Genomic DNA, 23214 nt, shown 5'->3' on the forward strand with positions numbered 1-23214 from the left:
GCTTACGCAACAGGACAATACAGCCGGATTGAAGAGTGGAGGTAAATAATGAGCTCTTCAAATATTAATACTGCCAACGGGGAAAAATATTACTGAGAAAAAACAGAGTGAGATAGCACCGAGTTATATACAGAGGATATTATCCACCCCCCCTCACACACACTGTTGACCCTGCCGAGCCCTCTGGTCTAAAGGGAATCTCCCGTTCTCACTCTCCACGACTATTAAGGCACCGACAGACTGTGAGATTTCAGCAGGGTTACAAGTTTATTGCGAGCAACACGAAATGCAACATGAATCTCATAGAGCTGGTGACAGACTTTATGAGCTGGAGTGGTTAACAGGGTTGTGGAGCGCCATTTCATGCAGCATTTCTATTGGCTGGTTGGTAGACGCAGGTCGTAGCTGGGACACCATCGTCAAGTTTGGTCTATGACAACAGCCGTCTCTGGAAATTTCTAACAGTACGACTCAGGATCCTCCACTCTGGAGCCATGACCAAAGATAACCTGTGTTTCCTTCATACTGGTCATCTTTTGTGTGGGAAAACCCAAAGTTGCCCAATATATCCTGTTAAATTTCTATTACTTTTACAAACAGACTTATCATCCCACCTCATCACCATAGTGTTTGGTATCATGTGTTTTTTACCAGGGCCAAATCAATATTTTTAAAAGGTACAGGTGCCAGGACAGATACTGGATATAATAGGAATGGCTTCTTTTTTTTGATTGCTAAGGCAAAAATTTGAGGTAAAAAATGTGTTAACAGTTTGAAGTATACTTTTATATTGTTTTTATAATTTAAATATACAAGTGCAAAACGTACAAAATTACTAGACAAAATCACATTATTTATAAACTTAACGCAACTACAATAATTAAACACAAAATAACAGTTTCAGTGATTTATACAGCAAAATACTCCCTCCCTGCTGCCAGAGTGTGTTGCCACCAGAGTTAAATGTAACGTTAAATAGGAACATGCGTTGTTGTTTATGTCGCCTGTAAGCAGGGCAACTATTTCAGTTCAAAGCTCAGGTATAAATGAGCCACTGAAATCTGCGGCGTGATTCGGTTCACCAGGAACCAGCCGGGTAGGAACCGGTGACTGATTGGAGCAAAATTTCATGACCCAACTATAATAGTCAACCACCCTGTCGACATGGTCCTTTTTCCTCAAGAAGGGAAAACAGAAAGAGACAGAAACAGCAAGCAACAAGGGAAGATGTCTATTAGAATGACTCGGCGGTGCTTTAACTGGCCACAGAGGAAAACAGGATCAATGTCACTGCTGGGACTTTTTAATTTGCTCCTGCTGTTGCTGTGGAACCACACGAGATGCACATAGCAGCTCTAATTATCCTCACTTATTTAGAGGGCACAGTTCTTGAGTGTGCGCGCCCGGCAACGCCTCGACGCGTTGGCCGTCCCGGAGGATCGACCTCTACGCTTTAGCGCTGATAAATGCCTCCGTGTGAAGTCGGTACAGTGGCAGAGACGGGCGGGGGGGCTACTGACTGTAGGTGAATCCTGTCTGCATCCACAGAGGTCACGGTATTGACAGAGACACCCTGACTGTCAGATACAGGCCGGTGGGTGACCTACTCTCTGTGACTTTTATTGAAGGCCTGGAGGCAAGAGACCGATATCACAGGCAGGCTTGAAAGTGATGTGGTTTGAAATGCAGTATCACATCAATCAGTCTCTAAATGTGACAGTAGCAATTCCGGCTGCTTTCACTCAGGCCGACGGGAAAGTTGCTGCGGCAGGAGATCGGAGGAGGAGCGAGTACGAGTGTCTGTACATGTACGTATTTATCTGGGTGAGGCATGAATCTAATTGTAAAATTGAAATGTATAGAAGTCTCAGAATGTGTTTGTGTCTCATTCATACTGTGCTGCTGTTTGTTTAGGTAAAGGGAGAAGCATGAGAGTTGGTGGGACAACGGGGGAAATGTTCCAACATCTAAGTACTTGAATTTGTTATATTAATGCGAATAACACGGATATAGCCTAACGTCAATAGTTATATCAAATGAAAAAGAAAGTAAACCCAATCATAGAAATGAAAAACACAAGATAAAGTCCTGCTAAAGAAAAGCAGCCGAACAGTAACTTGATTTTCTCCAACCTCTGACTCTGAGCATAACCAGGCTTAAAAGAAGAATTAATTGTTTGTTTTTCGTGCAAACCAAAAATTGTATAAAGAGCTTGCAGCCTTTAAATAATTAAAAACCTCACTTTCTGTAACTACCGCTCTCTACCACCGTGGTCACGGTTGTGAGGCAGCGACAGTGAGCGAGCGGTGGCAGAGGGATCACTGAAGTGCCTGCACATCGGGGGGGGGGACGCTACGCAACCAGATTTGTAAATGAAAGTCTGGAGGGTCACGATGATGGAAACTAAGAGTTTCATTCCATTTGTCCAAATTAACTGCAGTTACGTGTGAATCAGGTCAATTTAATTTGACACACACAAAACACACACACACACACACTTCCTATATTTTCATTCCAGCAACCTTGGTAATTTATCTGTGCCGTGCCTGTGGGAGGGGGGGGGGGGTATCATCTCTCTGTGATGAGCCGCTCTTTAATATAATAAGCTAGCCAATCCTCTTCATTAGCCCGGGATCACGAGGAAGAAGATCTTTCCCGGGTGTCTGTGTTGATTTCAACGGCGGAGATGAGACGACTGTTGAGGTGGTTGTTCCCGGCGCCTCCGGGGTCCCGGCTACACAGACAGGAAAGGCTTTTACGCAGCTAAGCCCCTTAAACCCGGGGCACGTGCCCCCCCCCCACTCAGACTCTGCAGGGGCCTCGGCTTTGTGTGTGTGTGCATCTACTAACAAAATCTAATTAACAGACGGTGACAATAGACGTACTGGAATACAGAGAGCAGTTATGGTTTGATTACCCTATTGATTTTATTCAGTGCGCTACTGTCAACATCATTATAAATAATCTGGGTGAGGCATTAATCTATTTGAAATGTATAGAAGTCTCAGAATTTGTTATATTAATGCGACAACCCCGAAAAAATAACACAGATATAGCCTAACGTCAATAGTTATATTAAATGAAAAAGAAAGTAACTAAACCCAATCATAGAAATGAAAAAGGTAACACCAGAGAAAGTCCCGCTAAAGAAAAGTAGCCGAACAGGAACTGGAGTTTCTGCAACCTCTGACTCTCTGCATAACCAGGCTTAAAATAACAGTTATGGTTTGATTACCCTATTGATTTTAATCAGTGAGCTACTGTCAACATCATTATAAATAATCCACGAGCAAAAGAACATGTTCTTCGACGACGCCCTTTCATGTACTCGTCTTCATCCAGGACTGGGCGATCGCAGCTAAACTCCAACAATGCTCGACTCAGCTATTTGACTTTCCTTAAGGTCAGAGCACATCCCCGGAGCTCGGTTTGCAGCGCTCGTGCCTGAGAGAGAGGAGCAGACAGGTAGCATATTCTCTCCCAGCAGCTCGGACTGTGTGTAACGCTTTGTGGAGGACAGCGCTGGAGGCTGGTGGACATATCTAGGGGATCTCAGGGTGACCTGTCCTCGTCAGGCAGAGAGCACAGGGGGGGAAAAGGCATATAGTGTACATACAGCATACCAAAGAGGTGGGGTCTTTGGCTGATGCTTCAACACAGGCTCTCCCTTTAGGTTGTTAGTGCCGCTGCATCTCTTCCTTTTTGTAGCTTTCTAACAAGTTTGCAGTTTGGTCTTTGGAATTCCTATAAGTTTAAATCATTCTCACACAGTGACCCTGTCCAGATCTGGTACTAACGTCCATCCTGAGGAATCCGATCACAACTGGTCCTGTTAATTTGCATATAGATATGAGATCTGATCACAAGTGGTCACATTTTATTCCTGGGTGTAAGCAGACAAACTAAACGTTCTACACTTGTGATCGGATTGCTCAGGACGAATGTTAATACCGAGTCTGAGCAGAGTCTGTGAATGATAAGCTAAGCTGTAAGGATTGGAGCAGCAGGTTCCACTTACAGGAAGTGTAAAGACATGTTTCAGTCCATGAACATAAATTTGTTATATGCATTGATCCACAAAGATACCTGGAGAGGTGTGTGCAAACAGCATGCCTGCAATATCTTGAATTTTTGCCTGTGCAGCTACACTAACTTACAAGCGTGTCTGTATCCATGTGCATTGTTTGAATGTGAAAAGCAGGACAAGAACAAAGGGCAGCCACGTCTTACTGTGAAGTCTGTACTTCTGAGCTCTGTGGCTGCACTTTCATTATTTACATTTCCCTTCTTCCATCTCCCTCCCTCTCTCTCTCTCTATCCTGACTCTCTGCCCTTCACATCTCTGAGTTCTGCAGCCACCTTGCCAAGGTGATCAGTTCCTCAGCAGAAGGGGCCTGGCATTGTGATGAGTGCACTAAAGAGTGCAGAGGGAGAGCACACAAACAACAGTCCTCTGCTGAATTCACACCCCGTACGTAGGAGGAACCCGAACGGAATTGAGGATGAGGAAAACACATTTGGGAAACAAGGGAGGGGAGAGAGAGAAACAGACCAAACAACAGTGGTTGGCTTTCCGCCGGCGTCGACTTGGTATAAGCCACTTTAGTTTGAAAGTGTATCTATGGGCATCTTGCTCTCAGCTTCAAGCGTTGCACGTTTTCCAAGCTTGCTGTGAATTTGCAAAATAATGATTTTTCCTCTGGTAACCCAAACCTGACATGTCTGGGTTCTGAATTTTGTCTGAAATAACATCTAAATGTGTTTTTCTGCTTCTACAACATTTTTAATAAAGCCGGCTGGTTCGGGACTATGAATAAAAAATATTCACTACAGATAGAATTCAGGCCTCATTACGTGTAAACACACATATACACACACACACACAAGGTTTGTGAAGCTATCCTTATTAGGAGCTTGCATTTACTTCCATACGGGTGGACAGCCAAACCAAAACTTTATCTCTAACATTAACCAATTCATACCAAAACCTTTACCTAACAACAGACCACATCTAAACCCTGACCTTAACCAGGAGCTCAGAAAAGATGCTTTGACCCATTAGAACTGAGTTTTATTCCCCATGAGGTATATTTGTCCTCACAAGGTCAGTGTTGGTAGAGACAAATGTCCCAAAGAGGAAACTAAAGTGAGTAAACACACATATATACACAATCATACGTTTGTACAGTTATCTTAGTGAGGACAGTCACTGGCATAATGCCTTCCCTAGCCCTTAACCCTAACCATCCAACCTAAATGCCTAACCCTAACCCTTAACCTAAACCTAATTCTAACCCTAACCATAAAACCAAGTCTTCACCCCAAAACAGTCCATTAAAGGGGGGTGGTCACAAAGTGAGGACTGGCCAAAAGGTCCTAACTTTCCCAAAATGTCCTCATTCTGTTGGTTGTAGACTCAAACTGGTCCTCACAAAGATAGCTGTACAATAGCACAAACACACACACACATTTTATCATTTTTAAACCAGGAAAAGCCGCCCGAAACAAAAAACACACGTCAATACATGAATATAGTGGTAACGGTCCAGTCTCTTGCACTGACCGTTAGTCTTTTGGTAGCATCCACTTCAATCATGCCGCGGAGCAGGTTCTGACAGTCTGGCGGAATGAAGTGTGGCATGTGAAACACTCCCAACTTCACCTTCTCCAGAAGATTCCTCAGGTTGTCATCATCAAACGGCAGGGCACCCTGGAGAGAGGAGGGCAAGAACAGAGAGAGTGAGAAAAGGGAAAAGAAATTGGAAACGCTGAAGATGTACGGCAGGTGTAGGAACAAAGAAAAGCCAACAAAGTATAAAGGTAAGAGTGTACGGCATCACAGGAGAGAATAAGACTTCACTCGTTTGAGGGGAGAAAAGAAAAGAATATGAATTACTAACAAGACTCTGTGGAAGAAACAAAACCACATTTTGAGGCTTAATCCTGCTCGAGTTAAAGAAGAGGCATTCTCGACTTGTTCAACTCTCCAATTAGAGCGTTCTGCCCTCAGCCGGCAAAATATATAATAAACAGCGGTAAACTGAAACTGGGGCTTTTTCTAATAATTACCCAGCTTTCTCATTTACCTCGTTCATTTAGCATTCTCTCATCTGCGTCATTCATCAGAGCGAGCCGACACCTCACAGATGTGGCTGCTTGATGAATGACAAGCCCCCACCAGAAGACAAGATGGAGGGGGGAGAGACAGAGGAAAGACGGAAAGATAATCTGAGAAATGAAGAGAGGCAGAAGAGAGGAGAAAAAAGACGGTAGGGCTTGTGTAACGGATGATGGGAGCGCGGTCTAACTGATGGGGAGGATTCGTGCCTCCCACAATCAGACAAATGGTTGTCTAGCAGCCAGACAGCGGGACAACACAGGAGTAAGACAATATTCATCAGCCGTCAAACACTGACGGCATGAAAACTTTTTCATTTGGAGTGAGAGAAGTGCGGCCGCGGCAGGAGACGACGGGAAAAAACATCAGGCAAAACACAAAGACAAATACACAAGGCCTGTGGCCGAGAGCTGCCCTGTCAGCGTTGGTATTCATTTTGTGCTCTCTTGTTTCAGTTTGGCTGGATGAATTATTCATGGCGCCGGAGTGTGTTGGAACTACAGTACAGCTGCTGTTGATGAGACAAAGCTCCGGGGCTGCACGGCTGGAAAAGCACGGCCGTAATGTAGCTGGAGAATAGACCTGATTACGGATCCGCCGCCGTGTGTGGATACAGGATAATGAATAAAGAGATGATTCCATTCTCTGATCTTCTGTTGTGTGTTATTATACAGCTGGAGGGCGTCTCTGCAACATCTCTCAGGTAAGACCCTCTAAATGTTCAAGATGTTGGACTTACATCCCTGAGCCCTCAGTTTACGCTTGAGGCTGTGTGGTGGCTTCAAGAACACACCCACCTTCTTCTTATTGAACTGAGGTCAACCTGGAGTCAACAGCCAGTGTACAGAACCACGACTGACCTGTCAGACTGTAGAAATTGTTCACTTAAATAAAACGATAAATAAGTTGAAAAGAGTTGGGAATGGCATCATAAACTTAAAGTATTAGATTCCACTGACTTTATAAGGTTTCTTGTGTGAAGTTGGTTTTGAAAGTCTGGAGCTCCCTTAAAGTTGAGTTTAGTCTACCACCAGTTCTCAAGGGTGTTTTGTCAGAGCTTCTACAGATCAGTGTTTTTATGACTACATGTTGAATCTTTCCTCTTCTCATTAAGTGAAGTACACCGTGAATGATTTGTTGAATCAACTTAACTTCGTCGTGACATCTTGTTGCTTTGATGAGGTTAAGTTATGTAAACTTTAAGTGCCAAGTACATTTTTATAAAATAAATTTAATGATGAAGCATACTTTTGGTTAATCCAAATGCTTGAATTAAGTTATGACAAATTTACAGATTAGTTGATGGAGCATGCAGTTTGATGACTCAACCTCCTGCGTTTTGGTTTTGTCTTGTTAAGGCAACCTTGGCACAAAGTTTGTACGGAACAACTTTATGGGGTAATTCCATATATGTTTGATCCCCGGCTCCGTTGATTCACATGCGGTATGAATTAGGAGGCGACAGGTAATGGGGAACCCAGAAACTGGATGGCAGTATAGAACAAATGCTAAAAGTTTGTACAAAGTTCTTAGTATGTTGAACTCAAAATTAGAAGTTTTTGTAATCCTTTAGGAAAGAATTATCGAAAACAAAATAATGAGTGGGTACAAATCATGAGTTTTAGTTTACATTTTTTATAATTGATTGGAGTAATTTGAATTTGTGAGTTTTTCAAAGTTTTGCTTTTTAAGTGCACTTACTTTCCTCCATTGATTCAGTACAGCTGGTGTTAATATTAAATTGTCTGTAATTATACAGAGCTTTACAGTTCATTAGTATTTATTACAGTGCATCTATGTGCAGCACTTTCTCTATCACATATCAATCACACACTAGTGGCACAGTCGGCAGGAGCTGACACCCAAGGACACTTCAGCACACTGTATGGAGGAGACTGGGATCGAACCGCAGAGCCACATTATAAAGGCTAAACACACATTTACAAAGGGCTGGGAACACTTCATGGTGAAATCAGACTATGCCACATTCCACTGTAGACCTTTAAACTGAACGCCGGCATAATCACTTTCAGTTAGTGAGGAAGAAGCGGACACTCACCACCAACAGGGCAAATAGAATGACCCCACAGCTCCAGACGTCTGCTTTCCTCCCGTCATACTTCTCTCCCTGAGGACAAGAGAGTGTCGGCGGGTTCGGACAGAGCGTTAGAGTAAAAATAAAATAACATGGAGGGATATAAAAAAAGTAGCAAATGGAGCAGAAACAATCTAAAAAATGTGTAAAAAACGATTTACCCTGATGACCTCTGGGCAGGCGTAGTGTGGAGATCTGTGGGACAAACACAGGAAAGAGCAAACAGTGAATGACTTAAGGAAAACAACTCAAAGAAAAGAACATATCTGGGTTATCTGAGGTCTCATCTATGTACTGCGAAGTGAAACAGGGTTATACAATCCTGACCCAGCAAACATTAAACAGTCCTACGCTGTATGTTAATGTGAGGAGAACAATGTAGGCAGATAATAAATGTCTGCGGCAAACATAGATCAAGATGTGCTCGGGGAGTTTAGATATCCTGAGGGTGTTTGGATGTCCTCCTGCTTGCTCACTCAAGGGCATCCTCTCACAGCAGACAGCGAACAGACCCACTAATCTTTACAGCACCTGGATGGGCTGACAGTAAACCCAATGACTAGATTGACACATCAATATCGTATGAAGATTTACGGAGCTCCCTCACAACGGCTGGTCCGTAAGCCAATGGCTCTGGATGAGTCCGGCGTGTTATTCTTTAATGGGCGAGTGGAACTTTCCGTTTGTGCTTTGACGTTGTCGCATTTTCCAAATTCAGTATCTCTCATCGTCAGATAGGTTGATAAGAGCTTTGCATCAATTTATAATCAAATAAATGAAACTGCATTTTCTTTCTGCAGTTGCCTCTCATGTGACAGCAGAGAGAAAAACAAAACCAGGCACCTGTCTCCCCAAACCGCTTACCCCCGGTGATGTGTCTTCCACCTCCCTTTTCCTGCTCCGTCTTATTTAACAGCAGAGTATTTGGTTCTACAGTAATGAGAGACTATCTGAACTCTGTAAACATGGCGCCCATTAGCCCGGCTGCTGTCCCGGGCATTCATGAATACCAACTCTGACGGCCTGGCTCTCCGAGGCTGTCAAAATACTGGCCGATAACAATCGCTGCCACCGTGTCAAGAGGGGGAAGTTCAAATGCGAGCCTATGCAAATGCGTCTTTCCTGATTGCAAGTGTCATAGCGCATTATGCAGATGAGCAGGACTGAAAAAATAAATAAATAAAAACAACAACAACCCTGAGATTTGCACTAGTTATGCCTCATGAGAGCCACGAACCAGAGCTGGAGCCAGCGTGAATATAGACTCATTATTTGCAGAAGCTTTGGGTTGCAAACACAGGGTGAGAGTGAAGACCTTTCTGCTTTGAGCTGAATTCTAATTTGTCAAAATCCTATTTCAAAATGACAGTCACATGCAATATACAGCAAATTTGACAGAGGAAAACATCTGTGCGTTTAATAATTCCAGATATGTTTGTCTGTATGTGGGTCGCATATCTTGGGAACCGTTCATCTGATGGCCATCATACTTGGCAAGTGTATTGTTAAAGGCCAAAGGAAGCACGATGTTGAGTTTAGTGCAATTTGGACATGCGGTACGTTCACTATTAATAAAATGGTAATAAACTCATGCTCTGTATCAGCGGCGGCTGGGACTTATCAACGTAAGGGACATTGTCGATCAGATGGCCGTCCTGCAGCCGGTCATAACTCCGCTGCCCAACAACTGCAGGTCTCTTTTACAGTTTCAGACTTTAAACTTGCAATTAAAGCTCATTTAAATGTATTTCAGGTGATACCATTAAAATACTGGTCTCATATGAAAGCCCATGCCATGATCTCTTGCTGATCACACCATGATTTTAAATGATAGACTACTTTATGATGTAAAAAGAGCCACTTCTCTCTGACCATATAACATTAGTCTTTTCTTGCTGATTGCTACAGGCTCAGTTACTCTCTCTCACCCCAACACCAATGAGATATCATATATAAAATCAATGAACCGGAAAGAAACTTTATCTATTAAGAGTAAAGAACAAACAAGCATAGAAAGCACAGAGACAAAAATGATACAGATGCACAAAAAGGCTGTCTTTATACTTGAAGACCTTATCAGTGTTAGTGTCGGCCCTATATCTAAGAAATCTCTGGACTACCAGTTCAAAGAGGCCCTTCGAAGCAAAGAGTTTTCGTATCGTGGAGTCAATAGATCCGAGTTCCTGCTGCTCATCTTCATGAAAATCCATCTTGTTGAGCCAGATTTGTGTAGCTACTCTCTGCACACAAGATAATTTCCTTCCATCAATCAGTGTAACGGAACTAAGCAGCGAGCGATGATGAACTCGCCGCTGATGGGCTCGTGCGGCCAGACGGAGACGCAGAAGTCGGTTGTGTGCCTGCGTCACCGCAACCACATTTGTATGTGCCTGTCATTGCCTCTGCTCATCTATAGATCTGCGTGTCTGCATGTATTTATGTATGTGCTCCGGGGCTCCCCCTACTCCACCTGAGGCGAGTCCCAGCTTCACTCAGCTCCATTACCCGTGGCAAATGGAATACATTTCTGTCAGACTGCTGCGTAGTGAGAGGGGGCCAGATAAATGCATTTAATTAAAAAGTGTCATATCTACACTTAGAGATGGGACAGTCAGAAGAGCATGAATAATCAATAGCCAAACACACACACACACTCACTCTCACACACACACGCTGTGTATGGCACGTCTACATTTATTAGGTCATGACACACAAACGCACACAGAGCTTCCACATTCCTGTGAGACTACGACGCAAGCAGAAGTGGATATGGAGCTGAGTGGAAAGAAAACATAACTACTTGGTTGTGTGCTTGTGTGTGTGTGTGTGTTTGTGTGTGTGTGTTTGTGGTGTGTGTCAGTGCTTGCCTCTGTGAAAGACAACGCTGTGTTCCCACCTGCAACAAGTGCCTTTAGCACTTTGTAAATGGACGCAGGGGACTGAGCAGATGCACTGCACCGGGATCCTTTAGCACAAACACTCAGCAGCAGAATGCTATCAGATATAGGTACAGCTGCAAAAAAGAGAAGTGAGAGCTGCCGCATTCTGTGGCCTTTCTAGGAAACAGGAAACACTTCAGTGTGGTCATCACGGCTGCAGAATGAGTCAGTCGTGCACATTTTACTTGCAAATAGCTTTGTGCAAGCTGCTCTCAGTTCGCCTGATCTCCACAGATGAGTCATGAGTCACGGCTCTGTGCGACTGTTCGGAAAGAATTATGCAGTTTCAACTGTTTGCTTATGTGTTTGATGGTTAAATGAGCAGTCGTGCATGTAAAACGCCTGAAGAGATGCTGTCATTTGGTGAAAAAAAATGAATTTAATTGAACACATGTTTTGAGAGAGTTAGGTTGTCCGAGACCGACAGCGACAGCAACGACCAACAGGCAGGGGACAAAGGGTCTCGAGGGGGTCAGGGATGAGCTAAGCCCGGCCAGCTCCATGTGTGTTGGGTGAATTGCGTGTGTATGCCAGTGTGTGTAATTTCAGCTGCAGCTGATTTGGAGGAATAATCTGGACAGAATCAGGTCTGAGCTGGAGACAGATGTCACAGGACCCAATATAACTCTCAGCCCTGTGAACGGTGAGATGTGTAACCACAGAGCAAAGATTCTCCAAGTGCACCACCAACCTGCAAGAGAATACAACATGCAAGTGTCCCTCCCACTTTGGTTTGACTTAGTGTCATCATAACAGGTTTGTAGCCCTCTTTGTCCCCATATGACACCACATTTACTGCTAGTTTCAGATTTTTATTTGGAGCTCATTAATATCAGTCCCTTAAATTTGTTTTTAAAAAATCAAGATCCATGAATTATTCCCTTGGAAAATATGTCAAAATCTCAGACTGCCTCCTTGGCAGAAGGTAATAATCAATAATAAAAACAATGTCAATGTGCTTGATGTATACCTATTATTAACATTATTACATGCCTTCATATTGAATTCACACTGAAGTTTGAAATTGGGTAAGACTCAGATGAGAGTTTCTTTGCTGCAGTAAAAACCTCTTGTTAATCCACGTCGTCACAAACTTTATGAACCCATGAACTAAAAGTACCAAAAGTAAACCATGATCAAATGAGCTGATTTTATTGACAAACGAGACACTGTACACCGCTCACGACACTTCAGGGTTAAATAAATAAAAGAAAAACACTCCCACAACATGAATGACCATCTACCAAAGACTTTGAAAGTGACTTTTCCTGCGAGTGGAATTCATTGCAGTCGTTGTGGGATTGATGGGCCCGGCGTGGTCGTGACTGCCAGATCATAAAACCCGGAGCCTGATATGAGGAGATGGAGAGCTGTAATGCGCGGCCATGGCCGTGGCCCCCCCGCTCACAGCCAGACAGCACAATCTGTGAGAGACGCCGACTGCTTCTCCTCAGGAGATCAACACGATACCAGAGGCTTCGAGAGCACGGCACCTTGCAGGAGGGCTCGGTAGCTCCACTCCTCCTCATCCTCCTCCTCTTCTTCTTCTTTTCCTCTCTGTTCATCTCTGCTGCCTCTATCAGAAACCCCATCTGCTCCTCGAGTCCAACTATGACATATATTAACTCTGAGTCTTAGCATTATCTACATTTCCTCCACCGATAGAGGTCAGGTTTGTTAGTGAGTAGGATTACACAAACACCCTGACTGATTACCACAAAACCTGGAGGAAGGACACAGTATTGGTCGGGAAAAAATCTATATATCGATTTATAGTTGATTAGGGGGCAGATCCAGGATTTTCTTTTCACTTTTTATAACACTGTGAGGCCTTTTTCAACATTTTCGTTGATTTCTCTACATCAAGTTGAATGAATTATTGAATAATTCACTCAGGCATGTTTAGGGCTGAGGTCTCCTTGTGTATGAGGTCGTGACGCTGCACCAGACAAGGTTTGCATTCCAGTGTTTTTGCATATTACTTACCCACAGCTGGTTTCCAGCAGACTGTCTCCGACCTGAAGGGAGGCCATGCCGAAGTCTGCTATCCTGATGTTGTTCTTTTCATCTAGCAACAGGTTCTCTGGCTTCAGGTCCCTGTGGCTGAAAGATCACGAGACAGAAACATAAAGCCGTTAATGAAGCATGAAGTAACACATCAGAGTAAGGGCAACTGGTTGGAAATGAGGAGAAGTGAAAGGCGGGCTTCAAGGTCTACCAAGCACCTGTGGGTCTGGCTCGTTCCCACACCAACGCAGCTGTGAACAACACAGCATCTTAACGTGTTACTGACGCCCCCCCCTTCCTCTCCGTTTGATCCGTCCATGCTGAAGCTCCCACCTCAGCGCTGGGGCTTGTACGAGGTGTGACAGCCCCCTGGTGTGTCCTTCCTTCCTTCTCCTCTCCCCTCTGCCTACCTCTTCACCCCCTCATCGCTCTCCTCTCATCTCCCAGACAGCCACCAGCACAGCGGCGGAGCACCGGGCGTCAAGGAGAGCCGGCAGCGGAGGTGGGGGTCATTAGCTGCCATTCATTACCAGGAAACACAGCGAGAGGTAAAACATCCAGCGGACGCCATCTCCCTCCTTAACGGGCAACACTTCTCACATCCCACATGCTGCTGCTGTGTCGGAGGTTAAAATCTCAATTTTGACGAGTGTGGTTCAAAGGCGAAGTTGTTTTTTTCGCACTTTATCGCACATTTAACATCTCTTCCTCGGGCGGGGGCGGCTCTTGCGGTGCCTATCAAGGCCGAGGGAGGCAACAGCTGGATGCGTCTGCCTGTGAAGAACGCCTCATCGAGAAGAAGGGACGTTTAACCTCCGACGACATCGGCTGCTGTGCAACTCGTTCCCTGTCCTGAGGGATTAGCTGTCAGCTGGTCACTGGCAGTCTCTGTGATCCCAGCTTTAATTGAAACAAAACACAGATAGCATCTAAAACAGTTCTCCCCGGGCTGAAGCCTTTATCGGTTCACACAACCATCATTTGGCAGAGACGCTGGACGCCCGAGTCTTTTAAATAATACTGTCAAAGCACATGAGGAAGGAACAAACATTCACTGATCCGCTCACCGGTGTGAGTCTCTTCTTCTGGGCATCTCCAAGGTGCATGCGTGCATAATCCTGCCTCTGTTCAATAAGAATTATTTGTCAAAACGCCTGTGTGAGGTTTTAAAAAAGAATCTTTGTTCCGGCAACCCTGCTGAAAGTTTGAAATCACTTGTGGCTGGAGTTTAAATGGGACAGAAAGGTCAACTTGCAACTTTTTCATCCAAGGAACCAGACAGTGAGCCTGGAGAAGATTCAATAATTTGGTGTGACATCAGCCCAGCCTGCAGCCGGTGTTTCAGGCAGCGTTCAAACATGATTAGCTATTAAAACCATTAGAGAGGTAACACCCTGATCTACCCAGATCCCAATCAGAGAGCAACACTCTCAACAGAATCATAAATATCTAAGTACACGCATCAAACTTTCAGCCTCAGCTGCAAAAAAACGCACAATAAATCACTGTCAAAAAAGACATGGCACAAACATTGTGCTATCCCGGACCAATCACATGTAAAACACAGGGAACCCAATCTCAAGAGAACCATGCACAAAAAGAGAGAGAGAGAGAGAGAGAGAGAGAGAGAGGGCAGCAGGATATTTATCTACCAACAGCATCAAGGGGACAAATTGCATCTGGATGCTTTACAGTTTGTCAGGACCCTGGTATCCATAATGGGACATTAAACTGCCTCTCTGACACATTAGGCTGCACTTTGCCACTGTAATCTTGCACACGCAGCAGGCCTTGCGGCGGGGATATCTAATATGTCATGCGGGAGCGGAAGCTGTTAGGCGAAGTCAACGGCTGCGTTGAGGTTGAATAGCTGCAGTTTTTCTCTTCCAAGAAATTGGGGCGGGGGGGGGGAGCTGTGTGTCACAACTTGGCTGCATGCAGATCTCGGAGGATATGCCTCTTCCAAAAGATTGTGCATATAGTCGGTTTCTGCAGGACAGGAAACGGTGCACTGTAAATGTCGGTCCATATGGAACACAGGAAAGTGTAGTTAAAAGTAGACAGGGGAAAAAAAGAGTAATAAAGTAGAAAAATAAAAACAACAAATACCAATGGAGGACCACTATAATGATTATTATAGCCATCCACATACCAATAAATGGAAGCAGATATTGATATTTATTAGGTTTCTACACTGATGTGTGGCACAGGGCTCGCTAAGCTCTTACGATGCTGCTCAGTTTAATTTACAGGGCGCATATGTGTGTGTGTCTGTGTGTGTGTGTGTGTGTGTGTGTGTGTGCTGTCGGAGTGAGGTTTACACCCCAGTGGGGCTGTTAAACATGATTCTTGCAATCTCACACCGAGCTCTTAATTGCCTGTGATCATTTGCACGTAGCACCCGGATATGTTGTGTTTTATCGAAGGTTGCAACGGGTCCGTCCTCTTGGGGCTCGCATCCCCTATAATATCCCAGACATGTTTATGGTGATGAGCAGGTTTGGAACTTAATTCCCCAGCTCGAGGAAAATAAACTCTTTCCCATGGTGACACAATGTGACGTACGCCGTGTTTAACAACATGTTTATGTCACGTGGCTCTAATTGGCCAGAGCATTTGAAACGAACACTAATTATTTTTGGAATATTCTCCATTTTCATGAAGTAATGAAACCTTCCAGTTATCATTACTGTAAGTGGAAGTTTTTAACCGTCACTGTGAGTTGAGAATCAGCCATTCAGCCGGCGGCGCACCTCTGTGTCTTCCTCTTCCTATCTTTCCTTTTTTAACTTTTTAGGCTTCTGTCGACCCAATTAGAGAAAGACCAAGCACAGTCACTAAAAATGCTTTAGGCTAATATTCTATCACGTTAGCAAAAGAGTAACGTTCTGACTGCTGACTTCGAATGTGTTAGGCACAATCGTGTTTTAGCCAACAGGGTTCATTTGGTTTAAGTAGCAATGAGGGGCAAGAAAGATAAAGTTGTCTTTTATCACTTTATTTTGCTGTGTAATGAAATTGGTCTGTTTAAGTACTTTTTTTCGTACGAAGCAAGTTATCGGTGAATAAGAGATAATAATTTTAATGTAATATTATTCTGTTGAGTTTTATGTCTCTTTACCTTTAAAGTAGCAACGTACAACATGTAAATCTTCATTCATTCAACATGAAGATAAAACTCAAACGTGATTTGAAGAATTAATTTCATCCCCTTTGCAAGGGAGAAAGATTAATTTTCATTTTTTATTTTTATCTTATTGTGCAACTCTTATTGGGAAAACTCTTGTACTTTAGAGGTTCCTGTCTTTATCTGTCTCCTTGAAGAACAGTACTTGCTTCTTGATTTGTTTTATCTTTCACTCTACTTTTCTAAGTAGCAAAAAAGTAAATTTCATTTTGCCAAGTATGTTTAAAACCTACTTTGCAGCTTCATTCTGATTATTTTTATTTGGTTGATAACAAGAAAATGACTGATTAACTGGTAATTGTAGAACACAAGTCCATATGGTTCTACTTGTATTAGTCAGTTATCTAAAGTGTACTTACTTGTTTCTTGTTTGTTTTAACAGTGACAGTTAAACATTGTTACTATAACATCTTGAGTGAAGAATGAAGTGAAGAGGAGAGAGATGTAAGGTTTTTAACAAGCCAACATCTTTTTTAAATGTTTAATGGACATTATGTTTTTGGACTTCAAAAGTTACACACAGTACCTTTTGGTGAGTAATATGTGATCAAATATGTACGATACTTTTTAAACTATCTATGAGAACATTCCACAGGGCATGCTTATGTGCCATTTTCTTGGAGACACCATGTAACTATTGGTCTGATATGTTCTTACATTCTTGTCATGATTTTGAAAAGTTCACTCGGATAACTCTAGTACAACAAGTGCCCCCTTGCAGCAATAACAACAATTGGAACTAAACTGGATTCAAATTGTGAAGAAACTATTTTCTACTGATGATTTTTAAAGATTTTCCTCTCGAGTGACGTCTCATTCAAAGATCAGTCCCTGTGTCATCTGGGGCCTTTCTGTCTCTTCCTCTGGGCTTTTGAGCAACACAGCAACGCATTGTCGCATGTAATGCAGTGACTAAAAGAAGTGGGATTACAATGATGGCTCGATCTGCAATAAACAAACTATTTGCTTTGTTGTGACAAATCTGTGTGTGCACCCCAGCGTTTGCTCCTAATCCAGAGGAGTTGGACTGGGTGAAGATAGGACGAGCAGCAGAGCCACGAGATGGCATAAACAGATAAGCTGTCAGAGAACCATTGGAGTGAAGGGGCGGCGTAGATATTAAGAACCCAACGCACGTCAGGCGTCTACACATGGTGCCGTGGTTGTGCAAAATGTATTATAACACAGTCCTCTGTGCCCTTTTCAGGATAAGAAAGACTCATAGTCTTAATAGCATCTCATCTCTAGTCATTTTACTCTTATTTTTCCACATATGACTGTATGTGAGGTCATAGTGGCCTTGTTGGCTTAGTTTCCCTTGTAATCTTCTCTTTTATTCACCATTTTACTCTTCCATTCTCCATCCCCCTCCTCCATTTCCAGACCCATTTCACCCCTTCCCATTTCCACTCCTCCATTGTCCTCCCAACATCCTCAATCGCCTCCTCCTCTCACACACTTAAACTTCTCTGCTTTAACTGGAGGAGAAAACTATCAAGAGAAAAAATATGACGACAAGGGGACAGAGAAAAAAAGATTTTGCCATTCGGTGTTGTTAGCCACCATCAGCCGTAATGATGATAGGCTATAAGTACAGGCTTTCTACAGGGAGGCAGACAGAATATCATCTAGTAAAACTCTCCTTAGAATGTCAACAAACACGCGGCCCAAACGAGCCACAAGGGCACGAGCTGCCGGGGAGAAGAGGGACAGGCAGACATGGTAGGTGACAAATAAGCCAACGTGGACTACATGATTAGAATCAGGCGTGGAAGTTAAACAGAAACAGTAGATTCTCATTCAAATGCGATGCAAACTGTTACTGGAATCGCATCTAATAACATTATGCTAACATTGGGAGTTGGATGCACAAAGATAAACAGTTAGTGATGCCAATTCTCCGTCTGGTGCCATTACAGCCGCCGTCTGCTTCAACCGACCTTCGTCTCATATTGTAAATGAAAACACCAACTTTCCCACCTTTGCTAAGCACAAGAACGTTTCTGTGATTCTAACATAATATTTCAAATATCTGGCTTCTTTACACTGTTAATTCACAAATCATAAATGAGCATGCACAGAGTAAGATGTTGGTTTCTATATTGGAATTGGCAATCTTATTTATATAGCACATTTTATTTGAAGAAACTCGAAAACAGTCTACATATGATGATTCTATACTTCAGAGGTCACTGTGACCTTTGACCTCCAGATTTGAAGAAATTCCCTTGAGGCAGACATGAGACATTTTATTCAAAAAGCCAAAAACATGTTTAATGATGCCACCGTGAGCTTTGACCATTAAAATCAAATCAGTTCATTTTCAGTTCCAACTGAACATTTGCAGCAAATTTGAATAAATTCCCTCAAGGCTTTCTTGAAATATCATTTTTGGAGATGGATGGAAGCAAAACCCCAAAACATATTCCAAAACAAAAGTCAATGTCAATAAAAACATAACTGTATATATGCCATGGTTGATCATTAGAGCATATTGATGACATCTTAAAAGAGAGATAAATGCTGTTTAATTAAAAGGACCTGTGGCTTTCTCTATTTCCCTCTGTGGAGCTCTAAAGCAGACGGATGCATGTGACTCTCCGAGCCGCAGGAAGAGACTAAAGCAGGTAGTGACAGAGTGAGTGTGGGAGACAGAGAGAAAGGTGGATATGGATGAAGCCCATTATTATGCCACTGTGTGGGTTTAATGTGACGCCTGGACCAGGTGTTTGTTTGTGCACGTGCAGCTTTGCGCACATCAGTGTCAGCGATGGGACGATGTGTGACTGTGTGAATGTGTGTGGGAGCACGAGCCTCCAAAGTACACACGCTGCGTACGCCTGAACTTAGTGGAATGGATGGAGTTACTTTACCTGACAATCTTTCTCTCACACCCACACAGTCACATTGTATTAAACACACACACACGCACGCACACACACAGGCACACACACATATAGAGGGTTACGAGGAGAAAGACCGAAGTCATTACTAAACCAACATACGAGAGAGGTGAGAAAGAGGACAGAGTGCGTAGGAGTGGAGGTGACGTCCCTCATAGATAATTATGCTTCTGTGTGTGTTCTGAGGGCGGTTGTGTGTGTGTGTGTGTGTGTGTGTGTGTGTGTGTGTGTGTGTGTGTTTGTGTTTGTGTGTGTGTGTGAATGGCTGTGGGATTGCTCATGCACATGGGAAAGGTATACTGTGGACTTTAAGACAGGCAGATCTCCACGTAGACAAAGTGGTGTGAGGCGGAGTGGGTGGACACAATGACACGGGAGGTGATACGGGGGGTGTGGTCGGTGTCAACCCTTCTCGTTCACCTCAGGTTGAATCATGGACCTAATCTCACCGTGGATTTGGAAACACTGAAAAAAAAATCAATAGGACGCGTCTTCATCGCTCGCATGAGGATAACATGGAACACTTGGTTTATCACGGGAAATAAAGCCATGAAGGAGCTTTCTATATTAGTTTAACTGAAGTAAAAATGCAGCTAAATGTGTGCAGTGTTCCTCACACGTGGATTTATATGATGCCTCCCATCACAATATCAAAACTATCTACCACAAATTAATATTCTCATTTTCCCACTATTTAAAATGGGTAAAATCATATTTCAATCAAGCCGTGCACTCAGAGTTCTTCACAATTAAAATGTTTTCTGTGAAGCATCTTATAAACAACATTATCTATTGAAGTTTGTGACATCCTGTTTATCTTTTCTTTCTTTTGTGTAATCTTAAACAAGGAAAACACACTTTACTCTTCTCAATGAATCAGTTTGTCTTTTGCAGACTACATTGACTTCTCTTGAGAGAGTTCACTAAGCTGTTGTCGGGATCTAGGTTTAAATAAAGTGATTATTCCTTTCCCTGCTCGATACCCTACATACTTTACTTGAAACAGGCAGCAAGAACTTGTGAGTGATAAACAGAACCTTTCCCTCTACATTCTTTCATTCATCCACACAGCTCAGAAAAAGATATTTGGGGACAGGGGGGGGCTGAGGATGGAAGCTTGTGGTAAAACCGAAAAACGAGCGATGTGCAGAAGAGGAAAGCTGAGGAGCATGTGTTCCTCTGAGCGATGAGTCACAGAGAAAAGGGGACACCTCTAATGGCCTGTGCAGGTCTCCCGCGCAGACGAGAAGAAATGGAAGAAATGATTGCAGAAACACTTTTTATTGAGGGGATGCTGAGATCTCATTAATGGCGAATGAAGGGGACGTGAGCAGCGCTGCGGCTGTCTGTTTGCCCCTAATTAACGTCAGGAGGAGGGCGAGCGGATTCGGCAAAACTCCTAAATAATCCTCCTCACCATAAATTTACAGGGCATCATTTTCTAAGCGTGTAACTGAGAGGATTTTATTCGCAAAGACAGAGGGATGGCAACAAAATAAAACATGAGGGGGTTTGATAAATCTGATTGTGAATCTGACGACAAAAAAAGCTGCGATAGTCAATGTGGTGCATGTGCATACCCTTAATGTCAGTCCCAGACGCTTTCTCCTAATTGGCCTAATCTGTTCTCACTTATTTACTCAGATTGATAAAAGACTCTTAACTTCCATTCCCGTAGAGGGGTTGCCTTTTCTATTTCCAGTGATAGAAGAATGATCTACAGTGCTTTTAATTCTCCCCGAGTTCATCAACTACCCACTTAACGGTTCAAACAATCAACTGAACGCAAGCGAATCATCATCCTCCGATAATCAGTGAAATGCAAAGTAATTTGGACACGAGGAGTCGGTAGCTCATACTGTGCGTGAGAGCTCCCACTCGGCTCTATTATTAAAAGCAGAAACTATACTGTACAAAAATACAAAACTGATCAAATCGCGGAAACTCAACCGTACCTAATCTTCCCATGACGAATCAGTTTAATTTGTTCCTTTTAATTGCCCGTGCAGAATTATGCAAATCTATCTGCCAGGCGTTTAGCGTGAGGAGCATTACACCATGACTGCTTTTTCACGGGATTGGATTCCCCACTCGTCGACAGCGGGAAAAGGTTTCCGAAAAAACTTTCAAGTATACTCGACTGTGCACTGGAGAGTAAAAATAAAATCCTCTCTCGCTCTCCAGCGTTTTCTGCCACATTAGCCTTGGCAAAGAAGTTATGATGGGAGCACATAAATTCCCATCATGAGTCGACTGGCTGGCTGGAAGTCATTGTGTCGATGAGAAGACAACGACCATGGCCTGACCATGGCTTTTATGATGAGTTTTATGATGATATGTTAATGTCTGTAATTTGATGCCCCTGCCTGTGACTGTTATAGCAGAGTGAGCAGCAAGCAAACAAACTAATAATGTGCTGCACCCTTGATCCGCTCTTCACTCTCGGCAGTCTCCACTGTTTGCTACACGCTGGAGTTTCATCTGATAGGAAGATTGTAAATGCCTGGAAACCTCTAATGAAAAAAAAATGTCATTAGAATAATAATGTAATAAACATAGCTACACTCTGAACGACTTAGGTTATCGTTACAATGGGGATTGGCATATTACGTTTCAGGTGAAGGCAGTTTACAGGAGGGGACAGCTAACGTAACAGCAAGTGACTCAATGTGAAAATAGAGTTAGAAATCACACCAGGAGTAAAAAGACTACATCAAATGTAACCAGTACTGTGTAACCATCAGAGGGGAAAAGAAACACTATGTGTGTTACATTTAATAACACAAGTAGAGTGTGAACAGTAATTTTGCCTTGTGAAGATATAGAGAAAATCTCTCTTTCCATTTGAATAGTACTAAGAGTGTCTCATTTGCTGCAGCATGTTAAGAGGTTTTCATACTCTACTTATTATTGTGGGTGCTGCATCTCTTTGTACATAGTATTTTTGATTTCTTCTCGTCATGTATTACTGATTAGCTAAATGCATCCTTACATTATCTATACCAATTATCAACTGAGGGTCAAAGACGACAGGTCTTTTTTCCTCCACTTTTCTACAAAGTTGCTGGAGAATAATTTGTGATGAAGAACTCATTCTGCTGTATGGCAAAGGGACGCTCTGCAGGAGAGGAGAGAAATCTCACTCTCTGCTATATACGAATGGATGTACAGTCAATACACTAAACACTCACACACACACACACATAATTACAAACAAGCAGCACACGCAGATGAGCTCTAAAAATCACTCCCCACTGACATGTTTGACTTTTATATATGATTGCCTCTAGTCTATGAGCTAGTAAATGGCTTAATGATCCCTGAAGACAAACAAAATGTGTCACATTAGAAACATGAACGCTGAGCTCAACAAATACAGGAACTCAACGCAGAGTATAGAGCACAACTGTACTAGCTTCTGCTCAGAGTTACCTGAGCAACATATCTGATACAACAAACCTTACGAAGGAAGAAAACAAACAAACAGTTTTGTAACAAGCAAACGCAAAGTTCTGTAATTCCTATTTTGACTCATTGGTTTGAAACCCAAACAGCATTCTGAGGCTATGAATAAACTGATTGAAATTTAGATTGTTGATTCACTTCAGGAAGAACCTCGATCATTTCAGAATTCATTATTAGGAAACTCATTATTTGTTCAATGTTGTATGACGACCAAATTGAGTTTGTTACAGCTCCTGGGTACGGTTGTTTATTGGCCCCTTTGAACTGTATGTAACGTTGTTTTAATGGATCGCACATAATGAATGTGGCTTTTATGGTTGTACCTCTAACTAACCACAATATAATATAAACTATGTTGTTTACTGTTCTCTATAACTGTACAATGAACCAGTGTTAGGGTACGTTAGTGTTCTACTTTCTCTGTTCACCTTTAATTCCCATCTAACCAACGAGTCAGGTGACATTTGTTCTTCTTGTAAAGTACTTTGTAACATTGTTAA

At 42.9% G+C, this 23214-nt stretch overlaps 1 protein-coding gene across 1 annotated transcript in view; it reads right to left on the bottom strand.

Moving 5' to 3' along the window:
* The window catches only part of LOC133009351 (serine/threonine-protein kinase BRSK2), a 165434-nt gene that overhangs the window by 22872 nt on the left and 119348 nt on the right, over nucleotides 1–23214 (bottom strand). Inside the window, exons 5-8 of the mRNA XM_061076834.1 lie at nucleotides 13139–13255; nucleotides 8375–8408; nucleotides 8178–8246; nucleotides 5564–5710 (exon numbers count right to left, since the gene is read on the bottom strand). Coding sequence (XP_060932817.1) covers nucleotides 5564–5710; nucleotides 8178–8246; nucleotides 8375–8408; nucleotides 13139–13255 — 367 coding nt within the window. The remainder of the gene's footprint in view (nucleotides 1–5563; nucleotides 5711–8177; nucleotides 8247–8374; nucleotides 8409–13138; nucleotides 13256–23214) is intronic.

This window comes from Limanda limanda, chromosome 8 (genome assembly GCF_963576545.1).
Source record: "Limanda limanda chromosome 8, fLimLim1.1, whole genome shotgun sequence".
Classification (NCBI taxonomy): domain Eukaryota; kingdom Metazoa; phylum Chordata; class Actinopteri; order Pleuronectiformes; family Pleuronectidae; genus Limanda; species Limanda limanda.